The following is a 25,311-nucleotide window of genomic DNA, read 5'->3' on the forward strand; positions in this document are numbered from 1 at the left end:
TGGTGGCAACCAGCAACAAGTCCAGCCTTGGAAATTACTTCTCTGTCACTTTCCTTCTCTGTCACTTTATTTCATGGGAAATAAAAGTCAGAAAGGATTCTTCCTTCTTTCTTTGAAAGCATTGCCTCTAACGTTTGTTACTCACTGAGGATATATTTTATTGTTGTTAGAAGTCAATAAATCAATTCTGCACATAATCATTAGGGCAAGCATGAAAAACAATTTCATCTCCAGTGCCAGCTGTAGTTGATTGACAGTAACTCCCTGTAGGGCTAAGGTAAGAAGGATTCTGAGGCTCAGTCCAAACCAAGTGGGAAAGATCAATTAATTAGTTGGCATCTTTCATAGACAGAGGAAGAGGTAGGGAAGAAGGGGAGAATGGAATTAATGATATCATGCATTTGTTTGCAGTGTATCCAAGAGACAGTGATTGAATGTTAGCTTAAATTCTGTTTAGCACACAGTGCATTTGGAAATAAAATGATAAGAGATGTAGTCACCTCATAATCACCTGAAAATAAGGAAATTGTTTACCCACAAAGGGAAGGTAGATTTTGGCCTGTATTCAGAATTCATGAGAATGATAACCGAAGTGTAGACACAAGCTTTCCCTCGGTCCTCACTGCAGGGTATTTTTAATAATCCAGGGAGAAACTTGGAGTCAGAAGTCTTAGAATATCTTCATTCTTCCAGTACTGCTTCATATGACCTGAAAATCTCTCTGGGCTTTATCTTTAGTCAACAGAGTTTTTCCAAAGCCACTAGACTTTGACAAACTATCCACATCAAATGTAAATATTAACATACCCCTAAAGAAGATGTTAAACGAATCAGACTCTGTTCCTCAGAGTTAATTCAATAAGAGGATTTTGAATCAGATCTCTTCCTGTCCTTACATTTTCATTTGTTTTTAGCTTTAAATGGCAGCAGTATTTCAGGTGTTCAGGTGGTTGAACATGCTGGGCTGGGCTAGATGGAAAGTGAGGAAAGTTTTTTTCATAGAAGAGTAACAGTTTTTTTTTTCCCCTTTTTTGTCTTTTTAAATAGTGTTTTAGGCTTCTTCTGCATGAAGAAAGCAGTGAGGGTGGGGAGCCAGGGCTAAACCAGGTGCACGCATTAAATTTCTCTGATTTCAATGGTGGAGGTCATTTTGTTTGGTTCAGCTCTCTTAAGTTACAGAAAAGTGCATTTGGTGAAATTTAGTGTTTATGGTAAAAATATACAAGATTGTCACATCTAGAATCAGTGAATGAATAGGGCTTGTAGACAAAGGAACCCGATATTAGAAATGCAATGTTTGGAAAGCAAAAATAAAAGAGAGAAGGAGAAAGCATAAGAATATGATTTAGGTCAGGGGCACCTGGGTGGCTTAGTTCGTTGAGCATCCGACTTCGCCTTAGGTCATGATCTCATGGGTCATGAGTTTGAGCCCCACATCAGGCTCTCTGCTGTCATTGCAGAGCCCACTTCAGATCCTCTGTACCACCCCCCACCCCAACTCCTGCTGTCTGTCTCTGTCCCTCTCAAAAATAAACATTAAAACACTTAAAAAAATATGATTTGGGTCAGAAAAAACACTTGCCTGATGTGAGGATTATAGCAATAATAGCTGGTAACAGTTTAGCTCAGATCAGGATCTGTTGTTAAAGTCATGGGGGAGGCTGTGGGCAGAACAGCAAAAAAAATGACAAGCGCACTTAAGGAGAGGGGTGGGAATATTTAGATAGGACCCAGAAAAGTGGAACAATACTGCAGTATGAATTTGCATAAATTCTCTTATGTGTGTGTTACAAATGCTCTGTAAGATGTAAAGGGACATGGATGTCTTTCATTGCTCTGAGTGCTCTTGGGCAGACTCTTCCTAAGGTATTTTCATGTTAATAAAAATTATAGAAATGAATAAGAATTTTTTTCTGTACGGTACATCTGTATTGTACTATAACATTGTGTGTTAGCTAACTGGAGTTAAAATTAAAACTTTAAAAAATCAATTTATTTAACACATTTCTTGAGCATCTGCTGTTTGCCTGCAGGGAGTGTGGTGTTCTCAAGCAAGTGGTATGATATTCCTTCTGAAGAGCTTATGAATGATGAACTTGTAGTGAATGCAATGGAGGAGAAATGGGTCGGAGAAAGTCATGGTGGGGAAATGAAAATATGAGTTTATAGGAAAGTAAGTATTTACAAAGGCAGTTTTCTGCAAAGGAATACATTTTTGTAGGAAAAGTTAGCTGTGTATAGAAGAAAGAAATTTGTTAGAGATTCTTCTGCTCATTCATGTATTCATTCAGCGGTGCCTCCCTGCTCTTCTCCACAGACTGCTAGGCGCTAGAGGGGTTCAGGAGGCAGGTGCAGGCGCTGCACAGAGGTGAGCAGTAGAGCAGAGAATGTGCACCTAACTCAGAGAGGGAGCTCAATGAAGAGTCCATGGGAAGTGTCGCTTCTAGAAGGATCATCACACTTCAGGAGCTAAAGCCATTGATTGAATAAAGTAGTAAAGGCATGGTGTAAAAAAGAAATTTCTATTCTATTCTACCCTATTCTATTCTATCGTTTCTATTCATCTACCTATCTATATTTAGATCTACCAATCATCATTTATGTATTATATACAAAGGGACAAAGATAAGTCCAAGCATGGAAAACTGCAGGTACTTAGGATTTTATTTTGAGTAATCCCTATATATACCAGGCCTTATGCAGAGCTCTTTGTATATAAGCATAGTGGTTAAGAAGGTTGCAGTCAAACATAAGTGGTTCTGATCCCAGCTCTACCACTCACTAATTGCGTGACCTTGAACAATTCATTATGTCTCTGGGTCTCAGTTTTCCTCATCTGTAAAATGATATTAGTAATAATACCAATCTCACAGCACAAAATCAGTCTTTCTTAACAAAATCACTTTGCACGATGCTGGCGTGTGGCAAGTGCTTGGTAAATGCTGACTCATTTTCATTACAACCTTTGCTTTGTTCATTTGCTGCCCTTCCAGAGGAAGCTGTGATTTAGAAGTGTGCTCAGGTCAAGCTCATGATTGGTAGTGCTAACCTCGCATGGTAGTGCTAACGTCTATGTCCAACTGCCACATGGCCACTTCCCTCCAAGGACTCACAAGAACCGACATTTACTGTGTTCAAAGCCCCTTCCCCCAGAAATCCTCATGTTGGCCCAAGCTGCCATCACCATCCTGTCAATAAAGCCAGAAATCCCTGGGCAGCTGAATGCCCCCCACTCGCTCTTCCTCACCAACCACTGCCCCCCCCACCCCACCACAACCAGTATCCCACCTTTGCCTCAATGTTTTGGTTCCATCCATTCCCCTGCATGCAGTCCTCACTGTTCCCTCTTGGATCACTGCATCAGCTCCCACACTGGCTTTCCGCTGGTGCCATTCCCTTCTCTAAACCATTCAACATAGTGCTGCCAGAATAATCTTTCTAAAATGCAAAGCTTATCTTGTCAATCTCGACTTTAAGGTCCTACAGGGACTCTTTGCTGCTCTTGTGATAAAACTCAACACTCCTGAGCTCTTTGAGCCATAAGGTTCTCTGAGACCTGGTCTTGTCTTCAAGACTTTATTTCTGACACCCACCACCCGTTAAAGTGGGAGACAACCACGCGAGGTTGACAACCATGCAAGGAGACAACCACAAATAAATGAAAAAGGTAACTCCAACCATTGCCAAATGGTACCAATATATTGCTGTTGGTAAACTGCAAGGTGACTGACACATTGGATAATCCTCCATGAAGAATGATAGAAATATTCACTTTTTGAGACTTTACAATTAAGCAAGATAGTTAATTGTAATCTCATAAGAGAGACTGATTTCACCACAGGAAGAAATCATGGTGTTCTAAAGAGAAGATAAAAAGGGGGCACCTGGGTGGCTCGGTTGGTTAAGCATCTGACTTCGGCTCAGGTCATGATCTCATGGTGGTTCGTGGGTTTGGGCCCCGCATCGACTCTGTGCTGACAGCTCAGAGTCTGGAGCCTACTTCAGATTCTGTGTGTCCCTCTCTCTGCCCCTCCCCTGCTCGCACTCTGTCTCTCTCTCAAAAATAAACAAACATTAAAAATAGTAAGTAACAAAGAGATGATAAAAAGATGATTACCCAAGGCTGGGAGGTCCTTTAAGACTTAGGTCAGCCTTTAAGAGAGAAATCATTAGTTAAGAGGAAGAAGTAAAGATGGATACTCCGAGGTGGGGGAGGAGGTGGGGGAGGAGGCAAATTCAGAAAATCTTACTCTCATTAGGGAGACAGGTGTGTGGGAATGTGAAGACATTGTATTGCTCTGTATAAACATATGCATGAGGACATAAACACACAATTCTTTGAGCCACAGATGTTCAGAGGGGCACCTGTGTGGGTGGAGAAGGGCTGCAGCGCCGAGCAGGGTGAGGACAGCAGGACATGGTGGCTCAGGGAGCACACAGTCTGGCGAGGACTCCACGGACATGCTAAACATGCCTTTGGAGTATGCAATGTGCTAGGAAGGAAAGGAGTGGGGCCTGTAAGAGAATGCAGGAGGGCCCTAATCTGGGTTGAGAGGTCACCAGTCAGCACTTTCAGGTCTATTCCCAGATGAACAGCAAAGTGAAGCAAAATCAGGCGTGCCGTGGGAGAGTTTGAGATTCACTAGTTTGAGTACTGAGTTAGCAAAACAGCCTTGCAGCCAGCACAGGAAGGTAGGTGCCTGGGGGACATGGGCTTATGCTAGGGCCAAGGGAGAAAGGGGCGGAGGGTTTTTCAGAGGAGGTGGCTGGAATGCGTGTTTTGTCAGTATTACTCTGGGGGAAGCTGCCAGATGTCAAAGAGGTTGTTTTGCACCGAGTAGCCTCTCCCAGAGCAGTGAGGAATGGGAGAGAGCAAAGAAGGTGGGAGGTGAGGCTGCCTGTAAACCATGCCAGCTCCCCACCAAGTCCTGCGTTCTGAGTGGGTTAACAATGCCCTGAAGGTTGGTGAACATTTCACCATCTTGATCTTCCTGGGACGCGAAGCTGCTGGGAATGAAACCCACGACGGCCCAGAGCTGCCCGAAGGAGAAAACCCGTGCCCCCCTGCAAAATGCAGAGAATGCCATCTCCTGTTACCTTGGGGGATCTTCATTTTCCCCAAAGAATTAGAGGACCACACAGCCCTTGGGAAGACATAGTTGTGGGAACATAAAGGAGAAATGACCGAGACGATGTGGACACCAGAGGAGGAGAGGTCACTGGCATCTCTACCAACAATACATTTCCAGTCGCCTTTTGCTAAAGTCCTGTTGACTTTAATGGTTCTCCCAGCAGATGGGATGTTGAAACAATTGCATTGGGGGGTTGAAATGTGGGTTTATGAGAGAAACCAACCTGCAAAGCCTGGGCAGAGCTTAGGAAATGGCAGACTCTCCAACTTGCCCCACATCTGAGGACAGCAGGGACAGCGTTGCAAGTGACTCTTACATGGACTGATGCCCCTTCAGTAGGTGCTGTGGGATGTGGGAAGCAGTTCTCAAATGAACCTGATGATCTGTGTGTCCATGGGCCCAGCGCCAGGGTCACTGAGTAAAATCACCTGTTGTGAGGACGACAGAGGTCATGCCATCAGCCTCCTAGAACCCTATCAAGTTTGGGAGCCACTGGGCTAATGTAGTATTCTTTACAGTATATTTTTGTTTTTGCAGAAATTCCAGAGTACCTAATTCTAGTTCTCTTTTCCCTTTCTACTAGGTACTGGGAAATCACGAATTTGATAATGGCGTAGAAGGACTGATTGATCCACTCCTCAAAGAGGCCAGATTTCCAATTCTGAGTGCAAATATTAAAGCGAAGGGGCCACTAGCATCTCAAATATCAGGACTTTATTTGCCATATAAAATTCTTCCTGTTGGGGATGAAGTTGTGGGAATTGTTGGATATACTTCAAAAGAAACCCCTTATCTCTCAAATCCAGGTATTTTCTACTTTTATAGCACTTGTTGCTTGCAAATAGATGTATTAAATCAGAGCTTGGCATTATTTGTATGGGCTGTAGGCAGGAGTAGGAACAGCGTGCTGTGTTGGGCAAATGGCGTACTTAGGTTAACATTGATAAAACCAGTCTGGTGACTTCCACATTGTTCTTTTTTTTTTTTTTTTTTTTTTTAAATCACTCAATTTTTATTCCAAAATAGCAACATGTAAGAATTCAGTAAATGGAGTATAAGTACAAGAAGCCACCTTTTTTCAGTGAGCACCAAGCAATACCTTCTATATTTTTCTATAATTGTTTCCATGCTAGCTGAATCATCCAGTAAATACTCGAAAGATTTACAGTGGATGGTGACTCTATTTTCCAGTTTTGTTTTCTTTTGCTTATCCATAGCATAATTGGTGCTAAGAAAAAAAATTGGTTTCTTTATGGTCTTGGGCCTAAATATCAGTATTAATTTAATTGGCTTAGTTTTTTATTTTTATTTATTTATTTTTTTCCATTTTGAATAGAAATTTTATTTATTTATTTATTTATTTATTTATTTTTTATAATATATGAAATTTATTGTCAAATTGGTTTCCATAAAACACCCAGTGCTCATCCCAAAAGGTGCCCTCCTCAATACCCATCACCCACCCTCTCCTACCTCCCACCCCCCATCAACCCTCAGTTTGTTCTCATTTTTTAACAGTCTCTTATGCTTTGGCTCTCTCCCACTCTAACCTCTTTTTTTTTTTTTTTTTTTTTTCTTTTTTCCTCCCCCTCCACCATGGGTTCCTGTTACGTTTCTCAGGATCCACATAAGAGTGAAACCATATGGTATCTGTCTTTCTCTGTATGGCTTATTTCACTTAGCATCACACTCTCCAGTTCCATCCACGTTGCTACAAAAGGCCATATTTCATTTTTTCTCATTGCCACGTAGTATTCCATTGTGTATATAAACCACAATTTCTTTATCCATTCATCAGTTGATGGACATTTAGGCTCTTTCCATAATTTGGCTATTGTTGAGAGTGCTGCTATGAACATTGGGGTACAAGTGCCCCTATGCATCAGTACTCCTGTATCCCTTGGATAAATTCCTAGCAGTGCTATTGCTGGGTCATAGGGTAGGTCTATTTTTAATTTTCTGAGGAACCTCCACACTGCTTTCCAGAGCGGCTGCACCAATTTGCATTCCCACCAACAGTGCAAGAGGGTTCCCGTTTCTCCACATCCTCTCCAGCATCTATAGTCTCCTGATTTGTTCATTTTGGCCACTCTGACTGGCGTGAGGTGATACCTGAGTGTGGTTTTGATTTGTATTTCCCTGATAAGGAGCGACGCTGAACATCTTTTCATGTGCCTGTTGGCCATCCGGATGTCTTCTTTAGAGAAGTGTCTATTCATGTTTTCTGCCCATTTCTTCACTGGGTTATTTGTTTTTCGGGTGTGGAGTTTGGTGAGCTCTTTATAGATTCTGGATACTAGCCCTTTGTCTGATATGTCATTTACAAATATCTTTTCCTATTCCGTTGGTTGCCTTTTAGTTTTGTTGGTTGTTTCCTTTGCTGTGCAGAAGCTTTTTATCTTCATAAGGTCCCAGTAATTCACTTTTGCTTTTAATTCCCTTGCCTTTGGGGATGTGTCGAGTAAGAGATTGCTACGGCTGAGGTCAGAGAGGTCTTTTCCTGCTTTCTCCTCTAGGGTTTTGATGGTTTCCTGTCTCACATTCAGGTCCTTTATCCATTTTGAGTTTATTTTTGTGAATGGTGTGAGAAAGTGGTCTAGTTTCAACCTTCTGCATGTTGCTGTCCAGTTCTCCCAGCACCATTTGTTAAAGAGGCTGTCTTTTTTCCATTGGATGTTCTTTCCTGCTTTGTCAAAGATGAGTTGACCATATGTTTGTGGGTCTAGTTCTGGGGTTTCTATTCTATTCCATTGGTCTATGTGTCTGTTTTTGTGCCAATACCATGCTGTCTTGATGATGACAGCTTTGTAGTAGAGGCTAAAGTCTGGGATTGTGATGCCTCCTGCTTTGGTCTTCTTCTTCAAAATTCCTTTGGCTATTCGGGGCCTTTTGTGGTTCCATATGAATTTTAGGATTGCTTGTTCTAGTTTCGAAAAGAATGCTGGTGCAATTTTGATTGGGATTACATTGAATGTGTAGATAGCTTTGGGTAGTATTGACATTTTGACAATATTTATTTTTCCAATCCATGAGCAGGGAATGTTTCCATTTCTTTAAATCTTCTTCAATTTCCTTCGTAAGCTTTCTATAGTTTTCAGCATACAGATCTTTTACATCTTTGGTTAGATTTATTCCTAGGTATTTTATGCTTCTTGGTGCAATTGTGAATGGGATCAGTTTCTTTATTTGTCTTTCTGTTGCTTCATTGTTAGTGTGTAAGAATGCAACTGATTTCTGTACATTGATTTTGTATCCTGCGACTTTGCTGAATTCATGTATCAATTCTAGCAGACTTTTGGTGGAGTCTATCGGATTTTCCATGTATAGTATCATGTCATCTGCAAAAAGCGAAAGCTTGACTTCATCTTTGCCAATTTTGATGCCTTTGATTTCCTTTTGTTGTCTGATTGCTGATGCTAGAACTTCCAGCACTATGTTAAACAACAGCAGTGAGAGTGGGCATCCCTGTCGTGTTCCTGATCTCAGGGAAAAAGCTCTCAGTTTTTCCCCCGTTGAGGATAATGTTAGCTGTGGGCTTTTCATAAATGGCTTTTATGATCTTTAAGTATGTTCCTTCTATCCCGACTTTCTCAAGGGTTTTTATTAAGAAAGGGTGCTGGATTTTGTCAAAGGCCTTTTCTGCATCGATTGACAGGATCATATATTTCTTCTCTTTTTTTTTGTTAATGTGATGTATCACGTTGATTGATTTGCGAATGTTGAACCAGCCCTGCATCCCAGGAATGAATCCCACTTGATCATGGTGAATAATTCTTTTTATATGCCGTTGAATTCGATTTGCTAGTATCTTATTGAGAATTTTTGCATCCATATTCATCAGGGATATTGGCCGGTAGTTCTCTTTTTTTACTGGGTCTCTGTCTGGTTTAGGAATCAAAGTAATACTGGCTTCATAGAATGAGTCTGGAAGTTTTCCTTCCCTTTCTATTTCTTGGAATAGCTTGAGAAGGATAGGTATTATCTCTGCTTTAAACGTCTGGTAGAACTCCCCTGGGAAGCCATCTGGTCCTGGACTCTTATTTGTTGGGAGATTTTTGATAACCGATTCAATTTCTTCGCTGGTTATGGGTCTGTTCAAGCTTTCTATTTCCTCCTGATTGAGTTTTGGAAGAGTGTGGGTGTTCAGGAATTTGTCCATTTCTTCCAGGTTGTCCAATTTGTTGGCATATAATTTTTCATAGTATTCCCTGATAATTGTTTGTATCTCTGAGGGATTGGTTGTAATCATTCCATTTTCATTCATGATTTTATCTATTTGGGTCATCTCCCTTTTCTTTTTGAGAAGCCTGGCTAGAGGTTTGTCAATTTTGTTTATTTTTTCAAAAAACCAACTCTTCTTTCGTTGATCTGCTCTACAGTTTTTTTAGACTCTATATTGTTTATTTCTGCTCTGATCTTTATTATTTCTCTTCTTCTGCTGGGTTTAGGCTGCCTTTGCTGTTCTGCTTCTATTTCCTTTAGGTGTGCTGTTAGATTTTGTATTTGGGATTTTTCTTGTTTCTTGAGATAGGCCTGGATTGCAATGTATTTTCCTCTCAGGACTGCCTTCGCCGCGTCCCAAAGCATTTGGATTGTTGTATTTTCATTTTCGTTTGTTTCCATATATTTTTTAATTTCTTCTCTAATTGCCTGGTTGACCCACTCATTCGTTAGTAGGGTGTTCTTTAACCTCCATGCTTTTGGAGGTTTTCCAGACTTTTTCCTGTGGTTGATTTCAAGCTTCATAGCATTGTGGTCTGAAAGTATGCATGGTATAATTTCATTCTGGTAAACTTATGGAGGGCTGTTTTGTGACCCAGTATATGATCTATCTTGGAGAATGTTCCATGTGCACTCGAGAAGAAAGTATATTCTGTTGCTTTGGGATGCAGAGTTCTAAATATATCTGTCAAGTCCATCTGATCCAATGTCTCATTCAGGGCCCTTGTTTCTTTATTGACCGTGTGTCTAGATGATCTATCCATTTCTGTAAGTGGGGTGTTAAAGTCCCCTGCAATTACCACATTCTTATCAATAAGGTTGCTTATGTTTATGAGTAGTTGTTTTATATATTTGGGGGCTCCGGTATTCGGCGCATAGACATTTATAATTGTTAGCTCTTCCTGATGGATAGACCCTGTAACTATTATATAATGTCCTTCTTCATCTCTTGTTACAGCCTTTAATTTAAAGTCTAGTTTGTCTGATATAAGTATGGCTACTCCAGCTTTCTTTTGGCTTCCAGTAGCATGATAAATAGTTCTCCATCCCCTCACTCTCAATCTAAAGGTGTCCTCAGGTCTAAAATGAGTCTCTTGTAGACAGCAAATAGATGGGTCTTGTTTTTTTATCCATTCTGATACCCTATGTCTTTTGGTTGGCGCATTTAATCCATTTACATTCAGTGTTATTATAGAAAGATACGGGTTTAGAGTCATTGTGATGTCTGTATGTTTTATGCTTGTAGTGATGTCTCTGGTATTTTGTCTCACAGGGTCCCCCTTAGGATCTCTTGTAGGGCTGGTTTAGTGGTGACAAATTCCTTCAGTTTTTGTTTGTTTGGGAAGACCTTTATCTCTCCTTCTATTCTAAATGACAGACTTGCTGGATAAAGGATTCTCGGCTGCATATTTTTTCTGTCTAGCACACTGAAAATCTCGTGCCAATTCTTTCTGGCCTGCCAAGTTTCAAAAGAGAGATCCGTCACGAGTCTTATAGGTCTCCCTTTATATGTGAGGGCACGTTTACCCCTTGCTGCTTTCAGAATTTTCTCTTTATCCTTGTATTTTGCCAGTTTCACTATGATATGTCGTGCAGAAGATCGATTCAAGTTCCGTCTGAAGGGAGTTCTCTGTGCCTCTTGGATTTCAATGCCTTTTTCCTTCCCCAGTTCAGGGAAGTTCTCAGCTATTATTTCTTCAAGTACCCCTTCAGCACCTTTCCCTCTCTCTTCCTCCTCTGGGATACCAATTATGCGTATATTATTTCTTTTTAGTGTATCACTTAGTTCTCTAATTTTCCCCTCATACTCCTGGATTTTTTTATCTCTCTTTCTCTCAGCTTCCTCTTTTTCCATAACTTTATCTTCTAGTTCACCTATTCTCTCCTCTGCCTCTTCAATCTGAGCTGTGGTGGTTTCCATTTTGTTTTGCATTTCATTTAAAGCGTTTTTCAGCTCCTCGTGACTGTTCCTTAGTCCCTTGATCTCTGTAGCAAGGGATTCTCTGCTGTCCTGTATACTGTTTTCAAGCCTGGCGATTAATTTTATGACTATTATTCTAAATTCACTTTCTGTTATATTATTTAAATCCTTTTTGATCAGCTCATTAGCTGTTGTTATTTCCTGGAGATTCTTCTGAGGGGAATTCTTCCGCTTGGTCATTTTGGATAGTCCCTGGCGTGGTGAGGACCTGCAGGGCACTTCCCCTGTGCTGTGGTGTATAACTGGAGTTGGTGGGCGGGGCCGCAGTCCGGCCTGATGTCTGCCCCCAGCCCACCGCTGGGGCCACAGTCAAACTGGTGTGTGCCTTCTCTTCCCCTCTCCTAGGGGCGGGATTCACTGTGGGGTGGCGTGGCCCGTCTGGGCTACTTGCACACTGCCAGGCTTGTGATGCTGGGGATCTGGCGTATTAGCTGGGGTGGGTAGGCAAGGTGCACAGGGGCAGGAGGGGCAGGCTTAGCTTGCTTCTCCTTAGGTGATCCACTTCAGGAGGGGCCCTGTGGCAGCGGGAGGGAGTCAGATCCGCTGCTAGAGGTTTGGCTCCGCAGAAGCACAGAGTTCAGTGTTTGCGCGGAGCGAGCAAGTTCCCTGGCAGGAACTGGTTCTCTTTGGGATTTTGGCTGGGGGATGGGCGGGGGAGATGGCGCTGGCGAGCGCCTTTGTTCCCCACCAAACTGAGCTCTGTTGTCCGGGGGCTCAGCAGCTCTCCCTCCCTTTGTCCTCCAGCCTTCCCGAGCAGAGCTGTTAACTTATGACCTCCCAGACGCTAAGTCGCGCTTGCTGTCAGAACACAGTCCGTCAGGCCCCTCCGCTTTTGCAAGCCAGACTCCGGGGCTCTGCTTGGCCGGCGAGCCGCCCCTCCGCCCTGGCTCCCTCCCGCCAGTCCGTGGAGCGCGCACCGCCTCGCCGCCCTTCCTACCCTCTTCCGTGGGCCTCTCGTCTGCGCTTGGCTCTGGCGACTCCGTTCTGCTAATCCTCTGGCGGTTTTCTGGGTTATTTAGGCAGGTGTAGGTGGAATCTAATTGATCAGCAGGAGGCGCGGTGAGCCCAGCGTCCTCCTACGCCGCCATCTTCCCTCCGTCCTCCACATTGTTCTAAATTACTTCTTATAGACATTGCTGTTTTGTTCACTGAACTTCTTTGTTGACATACACAGTATCTTTGTTTAATTCAGTGCATTCAAAATTGGACAAGAAAGCCATTTACATTCAGTACTAAACATTACAGAGTTACTTACTGGAGAATAAAAGCTGTATAATTCACTGCCCTATTGCCTGCAGAGCCAGAGAGCCCAAAGCTAGGGCGTTACCTCAGTTTACCTTACCTTTCCTTTTCTAGTATGATTATTATGTCTAGTTAACTCTCCTTGTTCCCTTTTTGTTATTTTTTAATGACTTTGTTGTACCCAGCTTTTTGAGAAATACATATCCTTGAAAGGTCTCACGGTATACATATCCTAATATAAATATTTTTTATATATGCTATATTTCATATAGTATATATATATCTGTGTATGTACATACATACACATATAGCCCTAAAATCATTCAAGAAACATTTTGGGGGCACCTGGGTGGCTTGGTCAGTTAAGCGTCCAACTCTTGATTTCACTGAGGTCATGGTTTCATGGTTCATGAGTTCAAGCCCTGCATCAGGCTCTGTGCTGACAATGGACCCTGCTTGGAATTTTCTCTCTCCCTCTGTCTTTCTCTCCCCACCCTGTTCATGTATTCTCTCTCTTTCTCTCAAGATGAATAAACTTTAAAAAATGGTTATTTTATAAAAAAGAAACATTTTTGAGCCACTTTTACAGGAACACTTTCACCAAAACACTTTGGCAGTAAGAACAAAAATGATATTTTTTCTAAATTATGCAAACCAATTTTCTTCCCATATTTGGAGAAAAAAAGGGGAAACTAACAGAAATAAAAGATACAGCATAGGGAAGTTAGTGGTATTATAGTAGCATTGTGTGGTGACAGGTGGTAGCTACCTTGTGGTGAACATAGTGTAAAAAAAAAAAAAGAAAGGAATGAAGGAAGGGAGGGAGGAAGGGAGAAAAAGAAAGAAACAGACAGAGAAAGAGGAGAAGGAAAACTAGGAGCTGGTATTATCCAGAAATAAGGGTTTTCATTAAGAATTAACTGATAAAGGGCTTACTATCATTTAACAATTAAAAAATGATATATTTATTGTTGTTGTGACAATAGGTCCAAGCCACTGGAAACAGCAACAAGGTCAGCCCTGCTTGGCCCTGAGCAGCATGGCTCTGCTCTGAGGGAAAGGTTGTACAGCCAGCCTGGAGACAGGGCAGGCACAGGCCTTCTCTCCTCTCTGCTGGTAGGGGAGGTGGGGATTATCAGGCACTCCAGGTGGCAGGTAGGCATCTGTCCCACAGGTGACTAAGCCTTTGCATACTGTGTGACACACAGTCAATAAATAGCTGTTTTTGAGGTCATTATGGAGCCCCGGGGTAGTTGTGGACATGATGAGTCACCGGCTCTCAACATGTTTCAGAAGTGCTCTTCTAAGAAGTGTGTGGTCCCACCAGTGGGACCTGGGCAGTCTTAGGCTGCTCTGAACCCCACCCAGCTGACCATAGTCCTCTGCTTCATTCTGCACATGACAGGCCAGCAGGCCGCTGCCTCCCACTCTGGTTGGTGATCCGACCTCCCCCCAGTTTGAGGGGGTTGCTGTGGTTCGGGCCTTTCAGGGTTTTTCTGCAAAGAGGACCATATGCAGATTGCAGAGTGAACCAGGCTGCATGACTGCTAACAGAACAATTGCCAATGTCGGTAGGCCTGGGGTGACATGGCCCGGTGTTTGCTGCCCTTGCCCCTGGTTCCCATCAGGTTGGACGCTCCTGCTCTGGGTCCCCAGCTCCCACAGCAAACACCTCTCCCCCTTATTACACTTGTCTCTTACTGTCAGCTTCCTGTGCTGGCCTGAACAGCTGAGGACAGAGCCTGGGTCTCTTCTCAGTGAACATCCAGAACCTAGTAGAGAGGCCAGCATAGGATCCTTGGATAAAGATGTGGCCTTGAATATTTGAATTAATTATGTGTCTCTATAATTTCTATTCTACCCGCTGGCTTTTGAGTTTAAAATAGAATGTAATTAAATGCCATAAGAGAGCTAAGAATGAAGTCAGGGAGTGGGGCAACGTCTTTTAGGAGCAGGGGGTGAGTGACTAGCTTGGAGGTCCTGTAGACTTGAAGAACCTCCTTGGCCACCTCGAGGGCACACAAGCATCCTGGGGCAAAGGGCATTCCAGCGGTGAGGTCACATGCTAGGACGCAAGCCTCACAAGGGCAGGGACCTTATCTGTCTCATTCACTGCTCCATGTTTTGTATCATACCCAGCATGTGGGAAGTTCTCAATAAATGTTGCTAGAATGAACACACGAGAGCAGGGAAGTGTGGGGGCCACAGTCACAAAAGAGCACTTAGTTCAGTTCCTTGGAACACAGGTTCCAATCAGGGAAAGCAAAATCTGGGTGAGGACTGGATTGTAGGGCCTCCTGAATGACTGATCAAGGAGTTCAGGCATGATGGGGAGAAAAGGTTATCCCTTCTTGAATAGTCACCAGTAAGAAAGGAGAGGTTGTTGGTGGAGAGACACGGGGGCTCCAGAAATAAGTCCCCCTTTGCTGGGGTTCTGATAGCACCCCATATTAGCCCTTTACTAGGTTGTAACAGAAGGGGGATCTGAAGGGATGATGCTGTCATCGCAGCTCCCAGGAGAGAAAGGCTGAATTGTGTCGGGACTGATCCCAGCACTGGGATGGGGAGTGTGGGGGATAGAACAGTATTTCTAGGGACACTTTCTTTCTACCAAGACCACAGGCCCAGTGCATGGGTTCTTCCTACAGATCTCTGGCCCCTGATCCAACCCCATCCCTCCAGTCCTGCTGCCTACGTACCCACAGGTATAACTGGTATTTCTAGCACATTTAATTTATTTTAGCTAGGTAATGGAATTCCTACAACACCCTTCAAGATATCCTGAAACATATCCCATGCTTTTGTATATGTGTGATGACTGATCCCAAGAGGCTCCTAACACGTTAGGAGAATACATTCCTTTGTTCTCAGAGGCGTTTCTCTGAACTTTGTCCAAAGACTAGTTACAGCCAAACTAAAGCAGAGAATGGTAGTGTTCTCAGAAGGTCTCAATATTTATTCTTTCTTTCTTTCTTTCTTTCTTTCTTTCTTTCTTTCTTTCTTTCTCTGCCTTCCTTCCTTCTTTCTCTTTTCTTTTCTTTTCTTTTTTTTTCTTTTCTTTTCTTTTTCTTTCCTCTGAGTGCCTGTGTGTAGGCACCAGGGCTGCTGACAAAAAAAAAAAAAAAAAAAAATCCCTGCCTACTGGAGTTTACAGGTTTAGTGGGCAAATAAATGAGTAAGATATTTGGTGTGTCAGAAGGTGCTAAGTGCTAAACAGTAGGGGAACAGCAAGTGAGGCATGGGGGAGGACATACCTTGTCAATTTAAAGGGAGGCTCAGGGAACTCACAGAGAAAGTGACATGGCACTGAGGAGTGACCACGGAGCCCTGGACTTCTTGGAGTAATCAGCAAGAAGCAGATTATTCTTGATGTTTTCATGGCAGACAATGGTGGCAGAGCTGTTACAACTCCTGATGTTTAAATGTCACCTGTGCGTCAGTGACGGCACTACGAGTCCAACGGCACGTCTGTGAGTTGCTAATTTTCAGGGTGTGGGTCTGCACAGTCACACCCACACTCACCAGTCTGTCCCATGGGTGCAAGCTCCCCTTACTACTACAAGGGGGAGTAAGTGGCCAGAGAAGAATGTCCACAGCCGAGTGCCAGCAATGTTTGGCTGAGACCCTGTCTAATGCAGAGCTCAGTACTGCTCTAGTGTTGACCTTACCAAATGAACAAGACAGTTGTCAACTGGTGTGTTAAGCTTGGCATTCAAGGACTAGTTGCCAGCAGAGTTTTAAGTTTGAAGACGGATTATCCTTAACTTGCAAACAAAGCCTTAGAGGTACTCTAGGTTCCTCCCCACCCACCCCCCACTCAGTTTTATTGAGATACAACCAATACACAGCATTGTATACATTTAAGGTGTGTCAACACCATGATGACTTGATATGCATAGCACAACATGCTGATGTGCTCAGGCAAAAACAGATTTTTAAAAAATAGATAGGCTTCCAGATCTGAAGCCTCCTCATAGCTTGAGATTGAATTGGAGCAACATGGTATCATTCACAACCTTAAACTAATACAACATTAAGTGAATGTAACTGAAGATTATGATGCGAATTTTTATTGGCATTTTAGGGATTTTATATTTAACTTATAAATATGTTTTGGTTTCAGTAATTTAAGAGCTTCGGTAGATTAAGGTGATTTGACTCTATGTGTTAGTATGTGTAATAAGTAATATAATAAAAATTATTAATAAATGTGCATTTTACTTATCTTGTTCCTTAGGAGGGAATTTAGTATTTGAAGATGAAATCACCGCATTGCAACCTGAAGTAGATAAACTAAAAACTCTAAATGTGAACAAAATTATTGCACTGGGACACTCTGGTTTTGAAATGGATAAACTCATCGCTCAGAAAGTGAAGGGCGTGGACATCGTGGTAGGAGGACACTCCAATACATTTCTTTATACAGGTAATTGTTTCAGAAGGATTACACTGGCCACAATGTCCAGATAACTTACTTTGTGTCTTTGTCTTTGTAACTGTTATTATTATTTTTACTACAATTTAACATATAATATATATTATGTATATTTCTATGATATGTAATAGATGTATAATACACATACATAGTAACTTGTAAATCTTATTCAGAGACATTCCTAACAATAATTTATTGGTTTAATGATTATGTCAGCTCCCATTTATTTATGTATATTATAAATGTATATAAAATACATGCATAAAATATACATGTAGGGGCGCCTGCGTGGCTCAGTCAGTTAACTGTCCAACTTCAGCTCAGGTAATGATCTCATGGTTCGTGGGTTCGAGCCCCGCATCTGGGCTCTGTGCCGACAGCTCAGAGCCTGGAGCCTGTTTTGGATTCTGTGTCTCCCTCTCTCTCTTCCCCTCCCCTGCTCACACTCTGTTTCTCTCTCTCTTTCAAAAACAAACATATAAAAAAATTAAAAAAATAAAATATACATGTAAAATAAAAAGATTACTGTGAGGCCCCAGCCAAAAGTCAGTTTATATCAAAAAGCAACATGTCATATAAAAAATTTTAAGCATAAACAAAATAAATAAGGCCTTCATAGATCAAGGTGACAGGATTTGATTTGTAGGTTCACGAGCAGGAGCTGGAACTCTGGGTTCCAGTCCTAACTTTACTACTGTGTACCGGGACTTAGGACTATGAGCGTCCTGGAAGCAATAGGTACTGTTGCTCTTGAAGGCATGCACTCCCCCCGCCCTCCCCCCCACTCCCTCCTTCTCTCTCTCCTTAGTGTTAGGTAGTTTTAGTTAGAAAACCTCTTTTTTTTCCTTCTGTTTGGAACCTATAATGTCCCAAAACTTTTGAGTCTAGCTCAGTCAGTCTTTCCTACCATGCCCCCTGCCCACCACCACTACCTGGAGCATTGAAGTACTTTCAAGAATTAGGAAGAAGGGATGGAGGAGGGCTTGGCTGGTAACTGACTTTTATCAGCAGTGCAAAGGCAGGCTTTGGTGGGGCACAACCCTCTCCTTGAAGAGATTGCTGCTTTGGCCATCTCTGTGTGGGCTATCTAAGGTGATCCTATTTTTAAAAGATTAAAAATAAAAAATACCCTGAACAGTACAAAAAAAAAAGTACCCAAAAATGTTAAAAAAGGGGTTATCACTAAAGAGAGCATACAGGTAATTTTTACTTTCTTCTTCGCACTTCCAATTATTTTCAGACAACGAATGCATGTTGCTTTTGCAATCAGCCAAAGAAACACAAATTATGAAAAGAAAGAAACACAACCTAGGGTCAGAAGTCTTCCTTCCTGACTCACGTCAGAGACCTTGAGCAGGTCACACCCTCTCTGAACCTGTTAGCTTTGTTTCAAAATGGAGATAATACTCAAAGTGCCACATTGTTGTGAAAATGACGTGAGGTGGTGTGTGTACTCCTGGGAAGGCACTTCATAAAGTGTAAATAGCTGTGTTCTGGCATGCAGTGGTATTGAGACTGCCCACCAGTGAAAATATACCAATCAAAATGGTGACACTGGGGATCTACTTCATATAATGCTAAGGGTGCCTGGGTGGCTCAGTCGGTTGACTCTTGATTTTGGCTTAGGTCCTGATCCCAAGTCGTGGGATTAAGCCCCAAGATTAACAGTCTCTCTCTCACTTCCTCTGCCCATCTCCCCTGCTTGCTCTCTCTCTCACTCTCTCTCTCTAAAATAAAAGAAAAAGTAAAGAATGCTGGTATCTACATAATTGATTCCTTACTAATTCAGTTCCTTCGTAAGTATTTTATCTCTTGGTAGACATAGGCTAGAGAAAGATTTCAAACTGGATTACATCCATTAATGGTTGTGATATAAATTAATGGGTTAAAAATTTTTTTAACAGACTAGACTAAAATAGGTTAGGCATTTAACATTATTCATATGAACATACATTGTTTCATGGCAAAAGATGTATGTGAGATGGTGAGGACAGCTAGCTCCCAAGTGCATAGCATGCAGGACATAAGTGTGACAAGAACAGTGGCGGGCACTGGTGGTGATGTGAATTTCTTAGTGTGAGCAGTGTTGCGGTCAAACATCTGGGAGCCATTTAAGTAACTCCAGGGGAGTTAGATGGGCTGAGAGCACCAGACCAGGGAAAATCCCATTGGAGTAAGTCATGGGGCACCACTGGGTAGAAGTGAAGACTCTGGGGTCATGCTGGCTGTGCCACTGAGTGGTGGTGGGATCCTGTCTCTGTCTGATCTCCTCATCTGCAGAGTGAGGATGGAAACAACCCTATTATAAAAGGTCATCATGACTTGACCTATGTCATGAACAGGTGGCTAAGGCCCCTCAGGACAAGGCCTAGTATTTGAGCTGTCCTTATTTCAGTTATGTCCCAACTCTGTGGATGAGATCTGTGAAAAACCCTCCCTTGGTGCCTTTTCTTAGCTTTTCTCTGAGGCAATGTCAAAAAAACACAAGACACACAGCTGGACCTAGATGTCTGCCTCCACCCCCTTCGTCCTGTGGGATAGTGTTTCAGACTGTACCGGCTTCGAACCATACTAAGAAAGGCATTGTACATGATGCCACAAACACACACGCTCACAAACACACACACACATATACACACACACACAAAGAAAACTTTCACGAAGAACCTGGAATGCACTCTGATATTTTCTGTACTACTGTTTCATTTTTTTTAAGTGTCAGTTACCACCCATTAAATTAATTTCCTCATATGGCAGCTGGCCCATATTTTGAAAAACTCAGCTCCAAATCAAGCATGACCAAAACAGGGCATAAACAAGCAAAGGAATCTACCCCTCCTTTCAGATGCTAAAGTCATTTCCATGTTCCTCATGATTTGCCTTTACACCGTCTTACCCAGTGCCGTCCCACAGCACCAATTGATCATCCATAGCCTTGATATGTGGCCATCGATTAGTGTGCCCTGATGGGCCTGAAAAGGCTCAGTGATCATGCCTGGCTTCCCATTAATGCTGCAGCCTGTGTCCTTTTGTCCCTGCAATTTTGTTCCAGCCAACAAAGTACTGCAAAACAGTATATGCCTTTTGCTAAGTAGATGAATTTAGTTGCTGATGAATGACTGGATGAAAGAAAGATTTGGGCATAAATATCATAATTTGTTTATACATAAATCTTGAGTAGATAATTACAGGCTCTGAAAGAAAACTGCCTCTGTAGTCTTAGTCATTTATTTCACATTTCATGATTGCTTAGCTAGATTAAATTTGTTCTCATGAAAACATTCAAGTTTAATACTCTTCATTTTGAGGGATGAATTTACAATTGAAGGTAATTCCAGGATGCAGTAGGGGATGAAGCATATTTGCTTGTTTAAATAAATTTGCACAGCCTTAAAAAAACAAACAAACAAACACAAATTCCTCTAAATTGTTTTTGGAACTAGCATAACTTAAAGTTAAATATGATAAACAAATAAAAATATAGTTAAAATAATACATCCCTTGGAATTTTACGTCTTGCCATGCACATAACCCAACACACACACACATACACACACACACCTGAAAGAAAATTTCACAAAAAATCTGGATTGCACCTGATATTTTCTGTTCTGTTATTTAATTAAAAAAAATTTTTTTTAACATTTATTCATCTTTGAGAGACAGAGAGAGACAGAGCATGAGTGGGGAAGGGGCAGAGAGAGGGAGACACAGAATCCGAAGCAGGCTCTAGGCTTTGAGCTGTCAGCACAGAGCCCGACGCGGGGCTCAAACTCACGAACTGTGAGATCATGACCTGAGCTGAAGTCGGAGGTTCAACCGACTGAGCCACCCAGGTGCCCCTGTTAATTTTTTTAATGCTGGTTACCACCTGTTAAATTAACTTCATTGTACTGTAGCTAGCCCATATTTTTTAAAACTCAGCTTTAAATGAGGCATGACCAAAACAGTGCGTGAACTGCTCCCCCTGCAATGTTGAACGTCATTCCAGGTTCTCGTGAGTACAATCACTGTGCACTTGGAGCTGACCCCAAGATTACCTGACTGCTCTCATGTCAGAATGAAGAGAAGGGGTGCAGCCTACTAGGCTTACAGAATCTGAAAGCTGCAAGGAAGAGAGCTATTCCCACATGTTTTCTCCAAAGGAACTAAATGCAAGATATAGTTATTAGAGTAAATGAAACTGCAAGAAGGTCGTGGTAAGATGAGAACCAGTCTCTCTCTCCCCATCCCATTCCTTTGGACTCTGCATTTTAACAGGCCATAGTGATAAGACAGTGTTATGATTTACTTTTAATTTGTTATATAAAACCCTGTTCTATAATGTAAAAAGTGAATGGGAAGTCTGGTACCTGGAAAGCTACTAGGCCATAGGTGTAGCTTGATCCTCTTGGGAAGAGAAGAGCATGGCAGACAGCTGGGGCATCACTCCTTCCCCTACTCTGTCTCCATCAAGCAGTGTCTCCTGACCTCATGGAGATAAAGCAAAGACATTGGGGCCTGACCCTGCAGAGCAGTAGAGATCCAAAACACTGGATACCTGTTGTAGCTTGGTAAATGTTGAATGAGTGAATGAATTTGTAGTGACTTCATGCCTACTGCACAGGACTCCCTTATTTGCTCCAACCAGCCAGAACTGGGTTCAGGCCAACAGCCTGGACTGGATTTCATGAGGGTTTTGTGCCCACTCTGGGTACGGCTCCATGACTCATCATCTCTTTCAGACCTTCCAGTCATCACTGAATGTCCAAGAGTGAGTATTTGAGCAGTAAATCTGGACACCATCCAGATATGGAGAATATTACGTGGCTCACTGAGTTCCCTTAAGGAAACATGACAGCTAAAGTGTCATGGTGTCACGGTTGGATACAGAGGTAGCCAAGGACACTGTGATTCACCCCTCTGGTTGCCAAAGACCTCTTGGCTGGGAAAACAGGAGAGAGCCTTTGGTCTTAGATGCTTGAAGCTGCTTGGTGTAGCTACACCAGAGGCCAGGGATGGAGCAGCAGGCCTGACTAGCTGGGCACCAAGGGCATGTCGGGCAGTAGTCTCCAAACTGTGCCCTGAAGAGCACCCATGGCCAGGAGCCTGAAGCCGGACTCGCCCAGCACACCTCAGCCTGCACTATGAGAAGTCTGTTTTATGGCTCGCATTGCCCCAAGATTTCCTGCATGCAGGAGATCTAGTTTCTAAAAAAAAAAAAAAAAGTTAAATCTCTTGTTTTATTTTTTTTTAATGTTTATTTATTTTGAGAGAAAGAGAGCATGAGTGGAGGAGGGGCAGAGAGAGGGAGACACAGAATCCTAAGCAGGCTGCAGGCTCTGGACTGTCAGCACAGAGCCCGACGTGGGGCTTGAACTCACGAACTGTGAGATCATGACCTGAGCCGAAGTCAGCCGCTCAACCAAATTAGCCACTGAGACACCCCCAAATCTCTTGTTTTACACATTTAGGAGATAAATTTAGGCCCCCAATTTAAGCTGAATGTCTGCGTCAAGGTCATGAAACCACACTGAAAGAGAGCTCGCACCAAAACCCATTCTCTTGAATCCCAGCCCTGGTTCTGCTTTACAAGCCCCACCCAGCTCATTAGTTGAGAAAATTGAATTGAGAGGAGTTGGAAGAAGGGGTGGGCACTCAGACCCTGCCCCCTCGGGCATATGGATGTCACTACAGGGAAAGCATAGAAGTCTTGTCTGATCCATGGGAAAGTGTTGGCTAACCTACTTAAGCTTAGTCATTTAGCAAACATTTATTGAATGCCTGCTGTATGCTGGGCAAACCCAGGAGACACAGCAGCCCCTGTTTTCCTGGAACTTGTCTTATAAGGGATATCGACCCTGGTCAGATTTTTTTAAGTATGCAAACAAATCAACCTTATCATATATAATTACAAAGCATGCTATGAAGGGAGAAGTTCCAGATGCTGTGAGAGCATCTATAGGAAAACCTGACCAACGCTGGGGGATCGTCACACAGTGTTCTCCTGAAAAGCTGACATTTGGGCTGAGATCAGAAAGACATCCAGGAGCTAAAGTTGGTAAATAAGGATCACTCATCTTTATGGAGCATTTACCAACATAGGCTTTCCTCACTGCATTAACTTCTGTAACCCACCCAGCAAGCATGGAGGCTGGTATTGTTATTTTCCCCATTTTACAGAAGACTAAACTGAAGCAAAATGTCACAAATGCACATGTAGGCCTTTGGCTTCAGGTGGCAACCCATAGTCCAAGGCTTTGGAGGCAGGTGTGGCTTGGGAGTGAGAGAAGCCGAGACTGCTGATGCACAGGGTGGTCAGTCTAGATGAAGCTGGCAAGGCAAGAAAGGGCCACATCATGTAGGTTATGATATTCTTGTCAAAAATTGTCCTGTTTTTCCTACGACAGTAGGAGATATTTTAAACCAGGGAACACATGATCATATTTATGTTTTAGAAACCTCACTCAGGCTGCTGTGTGGAAACTGGATTAGAAAGAGGCAAAGGGGCGCCTGGGTGACTCAGCTGGTTAAGCGTCTGACTTCGTCTCAGGTCAGGATCTCGTGGTCTGTGAGGTCAAGCCCTGCATCGTGCTCTGTGCTGATGGTTGAGAGCTTGCAGCCTGCTTCAGATTGTGTCTCCCTCTCTCTCTGCCTCTCCCCCCCTCACACTCTCTCTCTCTCTTCCTCAAAAATAAACATTAAAATTTTTTTTAAAAAAAAGAGGCAAAGAAGAGGCATACAGACCAGTTAGGAGGCCATCGCAGTAACCCAGGCACAAGATAATGCTGACCAGGAGTGTGGCTTGCCTGAGGAGAGGTAGAGAAGTAGACAGACCAAGCACTTCCAAGTAAGTTAAAAAAGAGACTCTCCCTTAGAAGCAATGGTGTGAAATATGCTAATTACTAATTACTTTTATCTAGTCCTTTCATAGGAAGTATGGAAGCTCTTTTTTTTTTTTTTGAGTCTACTTAACACATAACATTGTGTTAATTTCAGTACACAGCATAGTGATTCAGCATCTCTATACATTATACTGTGCTCATCACAAGTTGTAGCTACCCTCTGTCACCATATGAGGCTATTATCATATCATTGATTATATTCCTTATGCTGTGCGTTTTATTCCTGTGACTTATTCATGTCATAATCAGAAGCCTGTGTCTCCCACTCCCCTTCAACTGTTTTGCCCAACCCCTGCACTCCTCCCCACTGGCAACCATCAGTTTTTTTCTCTATATTTATAGGTCCGATTTTGCTTTTTGTTAATTTATTTGTTTTGTTTTTTAGATTACACATACGAGTGAAATCATGGTATTTCTCAGTCCAACTTATTTTGCTTAGCACAATACCCTCTAGATTCATCCATGTTATTGCAAATGGCAAGATCTCATCCTTTTTTTATGGCTAATATTGTGTTGCATATATGTACCACATAGGAAGCATGGAAGTTCTTAAACTGGTCCCATACACAATAAAATTGTAGCAAGGACTGCCTTGAAACATTCTATACTATATTTAACCAACTGAAAACCATGTCAAAGTCCTGCTTCTTGGCACCTCTGTCACATGATCCATCATCTTGGCCCCTTCTGCCTACTGGCAGGGCAGTTGCCCAGGCCTGTAATTAGAGCTGTCACATTCCTGAGGAGCTGCTGTGGCCAAGGCCCCCAGGCCAGAACCCTGGTGGGTTCCGTCAGGCGTTCACGCTATTCTAGGAAATGCCCCATTTACCAACTCTAAATGTTAGCCCACAATTCCTTGGCTTCTCCATGTTTGGTTCCCAGATTATTTACTTACTAGATGGCTGGAATGGAGTTCTGGTGAATAATGTCTCTCCTGCCAAGATGACAAATTGGGTTTCTAAAGACAGACATGTGGCTCTGTGCGGAAATAATATTTTGGGCATGAGCATCTTTGGCTGAATAGAATAGTATGGAAAATGTGAAGCCCTGGATGGCTTTCTCTGTTAGTGGTTTTCTAACAGAGCCACTAACTGCAGAGACGCAGAGAACATTCAGCTGTGGAGGAGGCAGAGACTAGCCAAACTGGACCAGCTATTTCCTCAGCCTCTGGGAAGCATCCTCCTTGTTCCTGATTAAGTCCCTTTAAGAAGCAGATGATATGTCTTATGTTCTAACAAAAGGAACATCAAGGCCTTTCAGAACCGGAGAATGTCCCGTCAGACTGGAGTTGGGGTTAGTAGCTCCTATTTGTAGAGTGCATGCTGATTTGATGAGGCATTTGACTGTGTCCTCGAAATCCTGTTACACTCATTTCAAGTTTGATTATGTCTTTGTGAGGAAAAATAAGAAAGGCTA

At 42.6% G+C, this 25,311-nt stretch overlaps 2 protein-coding genes across 3 annotated transcripts in view; one reads left to right on the forward strand and one right to left on the reverse strand.

Annotated features, from left to right (window-relative positions):
* The window catches only part of NT5E (5'-nucleotidase ecto), a 52,538-nt gene that overhangs the window by 12,494 nt on the left and 14,733 nt on the right, over positions 1–25,311 (forward strand). For both annotated transcript variants that reach the window (XM_045498948.1, XM_045498949.1), the window contains exons 2-3: positions 5,716–5,938; positions 16,814–17,002. In XM_045498948.1, coding sequence (XP_045354904.1) covers positions 5,716–5,938; positions 16,814–17,002 — 412 coding nt within the window. The remainder of the gene's footprint in view (positions 1–5,715; positions 5,939–16,813; positions 17,003–25,311) is intronic.
* Positions 22,822–25,311, reverse strand: part of SNX14 (sorting nexin 14) — a 102,977-nt gene continuing 100,487 nt past the window's right edge. The window contains exon 31 of the transcript XR_006717383.1: positions 22,822–23,323. The gene's annotated coding sequence lies outside the window, so the exon portion shown is untranslated. The remainder of the gene's footprint in view (positions 23,324–25,311) is intronic.

This window comes from Leopardus geoffroyi, chromosome B2 (genome assembly GCF_018350155.1).
Source record: "Leopardus geoffroyi isolate Oge1 chromosome B2, O.geoffroyi_Oge1_pat1.0, whole genome shotgun sequence".
Lineage (NCBI taxonomy): Eukaryota > Metazoa > Chordata > Mammalia > Carnivora > Felidae > Leopardus > Leopardus geoffroyi.